The sequence below is a fragment of the Lytechinus pictus genome, chromosome 3 (genome assembly GCF_037042905.1).
Source record: "Lytechinus pictus isolate F3 Inbred chromosome 3, Lp3.0, whole genome shotgun sequence".
Lineage (NCBI taxonomy): Eukaryota > Metazoa > Echinodermata > Echinoidea > Temnopleuroida > Toxopneustidae > Lytechinus > Lytechinus pictus.
In genome coordinates, this window is record NC_087247.1 from 36,356,337 (window position 1) to 36,368,487 (window position 12,151).

Consider the following 12,151-nt stretch of genomic DNA (forward strand, 5'->3'; position numbering starts at 1 on the left):
CAACAAATACCCCCAACACGGCCAAAGTTCATTGACCTTTAATGACCTTTGACCATGTTCATGTGACCTGAAACTCGTACAGGATGTTCAGTGATACTTGATTACTCTTATGTCCAAGTTTTATGAACTAGATCCATAAACTTTCACAGTTAGGATGGTAATTCAACAAATACCCCCAACACGGCCAAAGTTCATTGACCTTAAATGACCATTGACCATGGTCATGTGACCTGAAACTCGCACAGGATATTCAGTGGTACTTGATTAACCTAATGTCCAAGTTTCATGAACTAAATTAATAAATTTTCAAAGTTACGATAGTAATTCAACAAATACCCCCAACTTGACCAAAGTTCATTGACCCTAAATGACCTTTGACCTTGGTCACGTGACCTGAAACTCGAGCAGGATGTTCACTAATACTTGATTAACCTTATGCCCAAGTTTCATGAACTAGGTCCATATACTTTCTAAGTTATGATGTCATTTCAAAAACTTAACCTTCGGTTAAGATTTTGAAAATAATTTTCCCAACATGGTCTAAGTTCATTGACCCTAAATGACCTTTGACCTTGGTCATGTGACCTGAAACTCAGGCAGGATGTTCAGTAATACTTGATTAACCTTATGTCCAAGTTTCATGAACTAGGTCCATATACTTTCTAAGTTGTGATGTCATTTCAAAAACTTAACCTTAGGTTAAGATTTGATGTTGACGCCGCCGCCGCCGGAAAAGCGGCGCCTATAGTCTCGCTCTGCTATGCAGGCGAGACAAAAATCATGAAATAAATATTTGGATGTCTCAAATCCTAAGGAGTAAATTTTGGGTAGATTCCAACAAGCTTGAAAGTCTAACTAATCACACAATTATATGTCACTATACCACGTGATATGTTTCGTGTAGCATGAATAATTTTTTTTTTTTACCTGTACATCATGTGCTCTGAATAGGAACTGTCTATTGAGGTTGGACTTCTCTATGATATCCATATCTGTGATATAAACCTTGCCTTCTGGTGAGCTTCCTAATCCCATCAAGGCAAAGTTCTTCAGCAGTTCACATCCAATGGCTCCGGCTCCAACCTGACACACAAAGCAAAAATAGTTTATTTTCACTTGGTCTACAAGTTGGTCTACTTCTTAGATAGATTAATACCACTTGGGTTAAACCCATTTGGTCTACTATCAATTTGTTCCAATTGCCATTAGGTCTAAAGTACAATCTGTCTAATACCCACTTGGTCTAATCCTCACAAAGTGTAAAGCCCAGTTGGTCTAATGTTCACTTTGTCTACTTGTTTCTTTGATTACAAACAGTTTATCTAGCTATTCAACAGAAGTGTGAACTAAATTTTTTTCATTTGGTCTGGACCTAGATTTGCTTGTGTGACAGCTACAATATACATGCTTGATCAGCTATTATGACATTGACAATAATCAAGCACAGGCAAAGAATTCAGATAAATACGCCCCTAAAACCTATTAATTGACTCTTTGGCTGTTTGTGATGGTAATGATGAATCAGAGGTATGACATCTACATGTAATCAAATTGACAGCTTGAAGCCAAATATAGTCATATTGTTTCAACATTATCTCAAAAGTAGCACAAGTCATAAGCCAGAAGGAGAGGAATATGGTGATCTTTTATTGACTGCTTTTACCACTTACCATGAAATATTTTTGAGCTGTTATCCTCCTTTGGAAATCTGCTCCTAGTACAGCAATTTGGGAGTCATACCTGCAATTTGTCTATGAATAAAAACAATAAGAAATGTGTTAATATTATAGTGTGATTTACATTTTTTTTTAGTATTTGGTCAGGCCTTGTATGGACTCAGAATCACTATGAACACTTTAATAATCTCGGCTTCCTATTCTTATTCCTTCATGCATCAGTATGACAAAAGGCCCTGAAAATTTTATATAGATAAACATGATTAGCAAAAGTTGCACAGAACCAAAGATGCTAGAAAGCAATAAATGGTAGTATTCACTTGAAGATAAATTGAATATATAAGATTATATTCCTGGCAGTCTATACATCTATCTTAACACCCTTTTGTTAACATCAATCTAGCATTGACAGCAAGATGCAATGAAATTGAGACAGGAACGTGGAATTTTTTTGTTACTCTTCTTCCTGATGTAATTTTTATGCTCTTTAGAGATCTGCATCAGATGATATTGGGGCAAGACTATAAATGTGGTCTTGAATGGATCAACTCACCGATTGACAGTTATCTTCTGATGGCATCGCACTCTCTTCTTCTGGGAGACACTCTAGTGAATCAAAGTAGAGCCATTGCTTTATGGGGTTGAATTTACCACTGCTAGCCTAGGAAACAACAAAACATAAAACCAATCATAAATTCATTCACAAAGTGAGAAATCAAATAAAAGAAACTAATACAGAAATGATTAACCCTTGGTTGTCTATTTAGTTTCAAGTAGTCTGAGTTATCATGTAATACTTATTAAAAAGAAACTTCCTGTCAAAGAGTGAATGTATCATCTTGTCATAAGAGCCTTGCACGTAAACTTTAATGTTGACCTGAAAATGACTTTTGACCTAACCATGTGACCTACATCTGCAGCATAACATGCAGGTCGCTTAAGTACATCTACCATCCAAGTTTGGTTGAAAAATGACTTACGGTTGCGGAGTTAGGTGTCATAAGAGAGTCTTGTATGTAAACTTTAACGTTGACCTGAAAATGACCTTTGACCTTACCATGTGACCTCCGACTGCAGCATAACATGCAGGTCCCCCAGTCCATCTACCATCCAAGTTTGGTTGAAAAGTGACTTACGGTTGTGGAGTTATGTGTCATAAGAGTCTTGCATGTAAACTTTAACGTTGACCTGAAAATGACCTTTGACCTTACCATGTGACCTCCGACTGCAGCATAGCATGCAGCTCCCCCAAGCCCATCTACCATCCAAGTTTGGTTGAAAAGCGACTTACGGTTGTGGAGTTATGTGTCATAAGGATTGTGACGGACGGACGACATTTGGATCCCTAAGTCTCGCCTTCACCTCTGATGGGCGAGACAAAAATTACTTAATAACCTTTTAAAAAAAGATGCACACTGATGGTACCTCAATTTGAAATATTCCTTTCATTGGCTTTGAGAATACACCATCATGATATTGCAGATACTGCATTAATGGGATCGTCTTCCCTTTGACAATGTGTATTGACTTCTTTTTTCATATGGAGAGTGTTTGAATTAGACAGGAAATCACTTGAAAGATTATTTATATAGCTCTTAAACACCTCCCCCCCCCCAAAAAAAAAAAGATTCCACTAAAGTGTCAGACCCAAGGTCTTATCCCCAAGATGTTATATGATATGAACATATCACACAGGAGGGCACACAATCTTTCTAAGACAGGGTGTCAAAGCCGTTACCTTCATGACTTCTTGAGCAGCGACTCCACCAATGACAGCCTGCATAGGACAGATATCACCGGTAGCATTGTATGCTAGCTGGGTGATAAGCTTATCATCCATAGACTCCTGCTTAGATGCATCGGGTGCCTGGGAATTGATCTCCTTTGCAATGGCAATCAATTTGGCTGCATCATCCTGGGAAAAGAAATAAGAAATTGTCGATCACACATAAAACAAAATAAAAATAAATATTCTTTCTTGCTTGCTACACTCTCAACAGCTGAACAAGGACATCAAATACCAGCATTTGCAAAAGTTTAAGAACAGTGCATGCATATAATTGTAATATACTGTAATAGTTTCATTAAAAACTGGCCTATACATCATTAGTCAGTGTTGATTCTGTGTATTTCCAAGTGTTGTAATTCCAATTTGTCTAATTACCAACTCGTCTACTATCATTTGGTCTAATATCAGTTCGTCCACTATCCACATGGTCTAATTGCCTTTTCGTCCACTCACCATTTCATCTAATAACCAGTTGGTCCAATAGCTATTTAGTCCATAAACCTATTGGTCTAATTGGACAAGTGTTAATTGGGCAAAATGAATGAAAAGAAAATGAGTATCAGACCAACTGGTTATTAGACAACATGGTCATAGACAAACGGGTGATAAGACAAAGTGATTATTAGACCAAATGGTTGTTAGAAGAAATGTTGATGGACGAAATGGCATTAGACTAAATGAAGGTAGACCATGCGATGAATGAGTTGGCAATAGATGTTCAAAACTTTGTATTTACACAATCCGAAAAATGACACTTGACTTTCAAAAATTGTCATTTTTAATTCAATCTTTGATTACTCATGCATGACTCAACTGATAAATCTCATTTTTCTCACGAGCTGCTTTATGAGTGAAGACACCCACCTACGAATTATTGTATCTACAAATTATTCCGTTCAAAAGCTACAGCATTTTGATATAGGGGGACTTACTCTTTTTGTTGTGTATATAAAGTAGATTGTGCATACTCACATCATTCCTTGGTCTTGGCAGTGTACCATACTGTGACTTGAATGAATGAAGAGCCTGAAAGCCAATGTGAAGCTGACCAGGTCGATCAAATTTAGCAAAATCAGTCATGATCATTTCAGGTTCTGCCAACGATTCTCGTAATGATTTCTACAAAAATAAGAAAGGTGGAGATAAATAGTACAATTAATTGCATATGCAAAGGTTGTTATCATAAATTTAGTGTCGATGAATAGTAAAATTAATTGCATATGCTAAGGTTGTTATCATAAATTTAGTGTCGATGAATAGTAAAATTAATTGCATATGCTAAGGTTGTTATCATAAATTTAGTGTCGATGAATAGTAAAATTAATTTCATATGCAAAGGTTATCATAAATTTAGTGTCGATAAATAGTAAAATTAATTGCATATGCTAAGGTTGTTATCATAAATTTAGTGTCGATGAATAGTAAAATTAATTTCATATGCAAAGGTTGTTATCATAAATTTAGTGTCGAATAGTAAAATTAATTGCATATGCTAAGGTTGTTATCATAAATTAAGTGTCGATAAATAGTAAAATTAATTTCATATGCAAAGGTTGTTATCATAAATTTAGTGTCATCCCCCAATAATACCTAAATTAGCATTAATATTGCATTTTCTTTACACCATGTACTAATATATCACAATAATGGGTTTATAAAAAGGGCAACACAGAAAAGCGGAATTGGTTGTAAGTATATGGCTTCATAGATTACGATTTTTTCCATTGAACTTGGAATCCGTAGCTTTGTTAAATAATTGCTTAAACAACAGCTCAGAAAAAAACTACACAATTTTTAAAGACTTTTCAGGTACATCCAGTATGGTGCACTTGACTGTCAGATTTAGACACTCCTGACACAGCTTTAGTGGCAAATGAGGCACAGTTATCAATTCATATTACTAAGCAATAGAGCAATAAAGACAGACACACATCTATAAGGGTTAAAGCTAAACGTGTACAAATTCTGAAGAACAGAAGATGAACTTTCACACCACTGAACAAACTTAATCCAGACCAATTCTTTAAGAGCAACCTGTACATGTATGACTCCTGTACGGCAAGCTACCCATAAAGTGAAGCAGCTTGCATGCGAGGAACACCATTTATCTTGCACCTTACTTTGGCTTTGTATTACTAAACAAAATGCAAAGCTTTAGGAAAAGTGCAGATAATTTTCATATAAAAAAAGGCAGGGAGAGAGGGTATTATCATAATTTCTTTAGTCAGAAGATGAAAAGATGATAATTTCTATCCATTTTTTAATGTAAGATTTCTTTGTGATGTGGATCTAATGAGGGCAATACATCAAGTAAATATCTCTGAAAGGCAAGCTCATTTTATCATGATTAACCACAAGACCACCTGAGAAAAGTCTTGACAAAGAGCCAAGTGATGTCTCCTGTTTTCTCATTCCAAAATGAAAGATGATGTTCATTAGACTCCAATTGCCTAGCTGCAAAGTGGCGTATCTAGGACAAAGGGCACATGCCCTCCTATATACGCCACTGTCCCTGCATAAGTACACTAATTGTGTGTGTCATCTGCATTGTTTGAGCATGCTGAAATTTTCCTTCCAGCTAAAAAGTGATGGATAACACAGACATAATTTACTGCTTGATACAGACTCTCTAAACTGAGTCAATGTAATCAAACATTGATCAGCTCAAAAAGTCTTGTAGAGGTAGTAACTGACTTACAAATGCAACATTCTGTGGCATCTTGACTTGAGCAACAATACCTCCTCTGACATAGTCCGATAGGTTACTAGTATCTCCAATACCAAAGGTGTATGGTCCTAGCACCTTGATCTCCCTTGGCTGGCAACCATTCAGCTCAGTCATACCCTACACAGGTCATCAAAAGAAAATTTGTTACACAAAGGAATTGGTAAACATTGGAAATTGGAATGGGAAACACCTAAAATACAACAAGAGATTCCACTGGGAGCCTTATTTTCAGTGAAGAGATACAAAATGGTTTCAAGTGTTGATTCATCTGATGACAAGAATATTCAATTGATCATCGTTTTTTTTTTTTAATTTACACATTTTTCTTCATTTTTGGGATTGCCTTTCAAATGCAATGGTGGGAATAACAATTATACAAAATATTGCAAGCTTGTACCATAGAAGTTGATATTCAATAAGGATTTATGCTTAAAATGATTGCATACAAAATTATACTTCTTATGGAGTTCGTAACAGATGTCAACAATATAGTTTCATGTTGTAAAATGGCTTAAACTAGAAATTGCTAGGATATACCTGAACTTCCGAGAATGAAACATGATCTCCACTCTCAAAACCATGACGACTTTCATCGAGACATGTAACTACACCTTGTTCATCCTATGGGGGAAAAAAAACAATGTGTAAGCAACTATACAAGTAATAGTTTGCTCATACTATACATAGAATACAATAACTTGCAGTTTTATGCTCTGGTCATCCTGCAGTAAAAACAGATTCACAGAATATTTTCAGCATATAAAATACTTCATTAAATTGTCACAAATTTATGACTGCAATTCTTTTTTTTTATTTCTGTACATCATCAGTCCACTGGAAGGCAGGAAATTGCTACGTTGACCGACAAAAATAGTCGAGCATCGATGGACAGTTCAGCTTGACCCAGCCTTTGTCAGAATATTCTGTCTTGTTGCCTTATTTTTCAACCCAATACCTCAATTGCCTATTAAATGCTGCCCAAAAGTACTGTAAGAACTTAGGTAAGAAGCTTTTATATATCATTTGTAATTTTTCATTTGTAATTTTTTATGGCTTATGATCAGGTTCAGTTGGATCTTGATGAACATGATTATAGAAATATGAAGCTTTAGATATGTTATTATCAAGTGAATACAGCGATTCACAAAGTGACTTTATAGTACTCTTAACACTACATTTTATGAGGGGGAAAATCATCATGGATCCTACAGGGGTTCATCCTTACTCTTTATTATCTGTTTTTGTGGCATAACGACTAGTCATATAGCTCATACTTTAACAGAGCATCCTTCCTTATCACTTTTAATTTGAATAGATGTACCTTGAAATCTAGAACTTTGGACATACCTTGGATACAGCAGACACCATGACAGAGAGGGGTTCCTCTCCATTGTTGTCATACACTGTGAAGTTATCACCAAAGTCACAAAAGACCTGACCAAATAGACCCCTGGTGTCTCCAATGATTAGATGGATGCCGTTGGAGTGGCAGAAGTCACCTATCCTTAGCTGAGCTTCCAAGCTACTAGTAGTCAATACTACAACCTGAAGGATCAAGAGAACATAGAGGATCATTTCTTAAAGCAGTATTTAATTGGTTTTAATTGGATCTAAGTTTTTATATAAAATACTGTAATTACGTTTGTTAATTTGCTTTGTTATATTGTACTTCATGAATTTTTGTAAATTTACCCTTTCAGCATGTGCTACTGGTCAATTTTTATGTGCATATATACCAATAAATAAATAGAATAAATGTTTATTAGAAGCTTTCAAGGTGAGCTTGATGGTAAACGACCAATTGGTCTGCACCCACTTTGTCTAATTTCTGATTGGTCTAACATCCACTAGGTCTAAAGCCACTTAGTATATGTGGTTAGATGAACTGTTAATGATCATTTAGCAAATTCAAGAAATAATAAATAGACAAAGTGGATATTAGACACACAGGGCATTAGATTATAGTAGACAAGAAGGCATTGGACCAAGTGTAGTGCATTAGACAAAACGGATAGAAGACTGAATTGGTTTTATAGTTCATGTCATATTAGACTTTATATGACACCTAGATAGATCCTTTTGATTTGATTGGTTGTTTGATATCGTTCATTCAGCCCGTTTTGCAATGAAGTCATCAACCGTGCAATTTTGGATCCATACGATTTTGTCCATTGCACTCGCGCACCGAGACTGCATGCAGCTGCAGGCACCAGCATTGCGCATGTTGTAATGACGTAACAATCAACAGACCGAACTCGCACTGCATGAGCGTGTTTTGCATCGAAATTCATAAATTTCATATGAAAAAAAAAAAAATTATATTTTTAGGTGTCATATAAACCAAATAATGTTTTTTCATTCGTGCAATGGACAGAATAGTTCATTCGGTGAAAGATGAAATAATGATCTTCATCTTTCACCTCATGAAGTATTCTGTCCATTGCACTCATAAACATTCATTATTTGTATAATGTAGACCTACTGAGTGTAGACCAAGTGGATATGAGCCAATTTGATACCCTAATCCATATTTCTTATTGGCTCTTTCGTCTATGACATGAGTAGTTTCTCACCTGGAATTTGCTGATAAATTGTTCATTGAGTGGAGATTTGCTTGATGAGACAGGTACATAGCTATTGAGTTCAGCCAGCCTTGGTTCAGTTACCTCCGCTCTGTTCTTTCCAATATCTGCCTCCCGTAAGAAGAACTGTGATTTGGGACAAGTTAATCAGATTAAGCTATTCAGAGTGGTTTTACTTCTAGGATCTTCCTCTCATATATCAGTAGAAATTCATTGATATCAGGGTCAGTTTCATGAAGATTGGTATAATTTTTAAATTTCAATGTTTTGTTTTAATATTGTCCACATGGATTCACTAGTGGATCAGAGTGAGGAACATGCATACCCTGTTATTTTTTAGCTAGATGTACAACTTCTTCACAATACTAGCTCAGGGGCTATTCTAAACATAGGACATCCCTACATTCTAGGGGTTATTGCCACCAAACTATCAATTGGTAAAATGGTATCATTACTAATGGCACATATATTTATATAAAATAAAAAGAAAATATTTCTGACCTGGGAGGCTAAATCTTGAATGGTAACATCCTCTTCATCATGGATGACGACAGATTTGACACCACCTAAGACGACATTCTTAGCAATCTCTACTCCAAGTCCCTTCATACCAGAGATGAGGATATTGGACAAAGCCATACGCTTCATGGCTTCATGTCCCAGAACATATCTGAATAACATATGAAGAGAATAGAGATGTTACAAACTTTTTATACAAAGGTGTAAGGGAAATTATTAGATAGTGGTTTCCTCACTGCAAAGAATAGGACATGCCATCAAATTTAATTTGGAACTTAATTTTTACAAGACTGTTTAATAATTAAAGTAAAACTTGAGTAAATGTAAGTAGTCTAGGCAATACAACAGGTTACTTAAAACATGTTTTCTTATGTCTTTTTTCATAAGGTTCAAAACTCTAAAAATCTAGTTAAAATGATCTACAATATTTATACTGAAACTTGGCTACAGTTACAACATCATATACTGCCTTAAAAGTAACTTATTATAATGAAAAATATGGAAATTTGTATACTTTGATTATGGTGTTAGTTATAGGGGGGATACAACATAGCTATGAACAAAAAGCTTTTATGAATTAAAATAGCAATAATTATCACTTTTGTAGATGTATGTCATGTGAATTTCATTATGCACTGGCTATAGAGTGGATTTCATACTCTTTCAATACTTTTTTGGATTGATATGCATCTGGAAAGATATGGGGCAGTCTGCATAAAGATCATAGTTACTTGTTAGGTAGCTTGACCAGATGCAATATCTGCCACAACAAATATGCTTAAATGTATCATGATCTTTTCACATTGTTTGGGGTTTTTATTTTTGCCCAGTACATCAACTACAATCACCATCGTCATCATCCCCAATCATTGACACCATCATAATCATTTTTATCAACCTTGTATTCTAACGAAGAGTGTACTTACAGCTGCCTAGAATACAACCCTTCATCGATCTCATCCTGACTTCCGTTCTTTGCCATCTCACTCTGAAAATATAATGATCACAACAAAAGATACTTCGCAAATTACCACATATTTTTAAGTGCACAAATTGCAATACATGGATGTAGTAATGTTTGCCTATCCATGATCGGGAATAAAAATTACGGCCGTCAGAAACTCCCTGATAGACCCATCATAAAAAAAAAATCATTAAAAAAAAGAAATAAAATACATGTAAGATGAAAATCTGAGCATGTGTCCTGTATTTTATCCCAGTATAGCTTCTGTACGAGCTGCACAAGGGATTACTACATTAAGTATCATTAGTATGTTATTTATCTTTTAGTACTTACAAATAAAGTACATGAAATTTGGTTAATTGACTTTCCATCTTATATCCTTTAACTACAAAAACTCTTATTTTAATGTCAGAATTATGCAAAATCTCTTCCCCAATCTCACAGAAGGAAGCAATGAAGAGCATATACAAGACTAAAAATAAACACAAACTTTTAAGATTAATTTGTTGCCAATTTATTGCACAATTCACAAAAACTAAAGAATTCTATAGAGATTCTGCTTGTGCAGTAAATCACAACTACATGTATTCAACGACAAGTTGTTAGTTTATGTATACTGAAGCGTAGCAAAGCCAAAGGCGAATAAATGAAAAAGTTTCAAGGTATCTTATCTACAGGAACTATTTTAAAACTTTGAAGATGTAAACCAAAGTTTGAAAATGAGGGGCTAGTTTCAATGACTACATGTATAGAGAGAATGATGAATCTGTACTAAAACACAAACTCTGGATGAACCCAGAATGACCCACATACAGTGCGCACAATGTACCCTGAATGTAGAGTGTAGCTAATAATAGTGTGTGCAGAAGAGTTGCACACAACAAAAGGCAGTCAACACAGCCAACTGACTTTCTTAATTTGAGAAAACTGGGCATAAGTTAATGTGTCTCAGAGACACATCAAAATCAAGCTAATATATTGCTGCTTGTGTCTAAATTATATTTTTTCATCCTACATGTATATTGTGGTGTGTTAAGTGTTTTTTAAGAACAAATACAAGCACTCATACACACGTTTCATCTTAGTTTGAGGATTTTTTTTTTGTATCAGCTGCTCACAAAGTGCAATGATCCCTTAAGCATTAGTGGGCAATCAACAGGCTTTTTTCAGACTGGACTATGGTTATAGACAGCTCAATGATACATATACAGTTCATTTCAGGAACAAGGATCATGATGAGAAAATTTGTTGCAAGACAAAACAGGTGCATATCAAATTTTGTAATGAAAATTTGACCATATTAAATCCTGAAATTCTTGCTAAAACAGTCAATTATAATTATTGCCAACTCTCCTGTCCCAACTTTTATGGGATGGAAACATAATATCCACTTTTTCAAATTTCATCAAACTTACCTTGCTGATGCCTTGGCCATCACAAAAGTTCACTTAAGTATCATGATATGATTACAGACTAACAACATGAACAAGATCCCTAGCACTTTATGCTCACGTTATAACCATTGCAATTAGCACTAGCATAAATGCTTGGTTTGCAAACAACATTTTAGGTAGAGCTACATGTACATATATGCTGCATCAGAAAGTGATAATTCACTTAAATTGAACAAGGTGGTTCGCGAATGGGTCTCCCTTCAATTCGCTATCATAAAATATGCAATATGATCTGACCCCTAGATGACCTTTGACCTAGTCCTGACAAGCACACATGTGGTATTACCCAAGGATCATTTGTATGAAGTGTGATCACAATTGATGCAGAAATGAGAGCAAGTTGAAAAAAAAAACTTGATCTTCTGACCCATTGATGACCTTTGACCCAATCATCCTCAACAACACACGTGGTATTACCCAAGGATCATTTGAACCTAGT

General features: G+C 35.2%; 1 protein-coding gene across 3 annotated transcripts in view; it reads right to left on the reverse strand.

Annotated features, from left to right (window-relative positions):
- Positions 1–12,151, reverse strand: part of LOC129257340 (ubiquitin-like modifier-activating enzyme 1) — a 39,526-nt gene that overhangs the window by 16,674 nt on the left and 10,701 nt on the right. For all 3 annotated transcript variants that reach the window (XM_064096946.1, XM_064096945.1, XM_064096944.1), the window contains exons 3-13: positions 10,221–10,282; positions 9,277–9,445; positions 8,767–8,901; positions 7,541–7,738; positions 6,731–6,814; positions 6,164–6,310; positions 4,438–4,584; positions 3,415–3,591; positions 2,230–2,337; positions 1,671–1,751; positions 928–1,083 (exon numbers count right to left, since the gene is read on the reverse strand). In XM_064096946.1, coding sequence (XP_063953016.1) covers positions 928–1,083; positions 1,671–1,751; positions 2,230–2,337; positions 3,415–3,591; positions 4,438–4,584; positions 6,164–6,310; positions 6,731–6,814; positions 7,541–7,738; positions 8,767–8,901; positions 9,277–9,445; positions 10,221–10,282 — 1,464 coding nt within the window. The remainder of the gene's footprint in view (positions 1–927; positions 1,084–1,670; positions 1,752–2,229; positions 2,338–3,414; positions 3,592–4,437; positions 4,585–6,163; positions 6,311–6,730; positions 6,815–7,540; positions 7,739–8,766; positions 8,902–9,276; positions 9,446–10,220; positions 10,283–12,151) is intronic.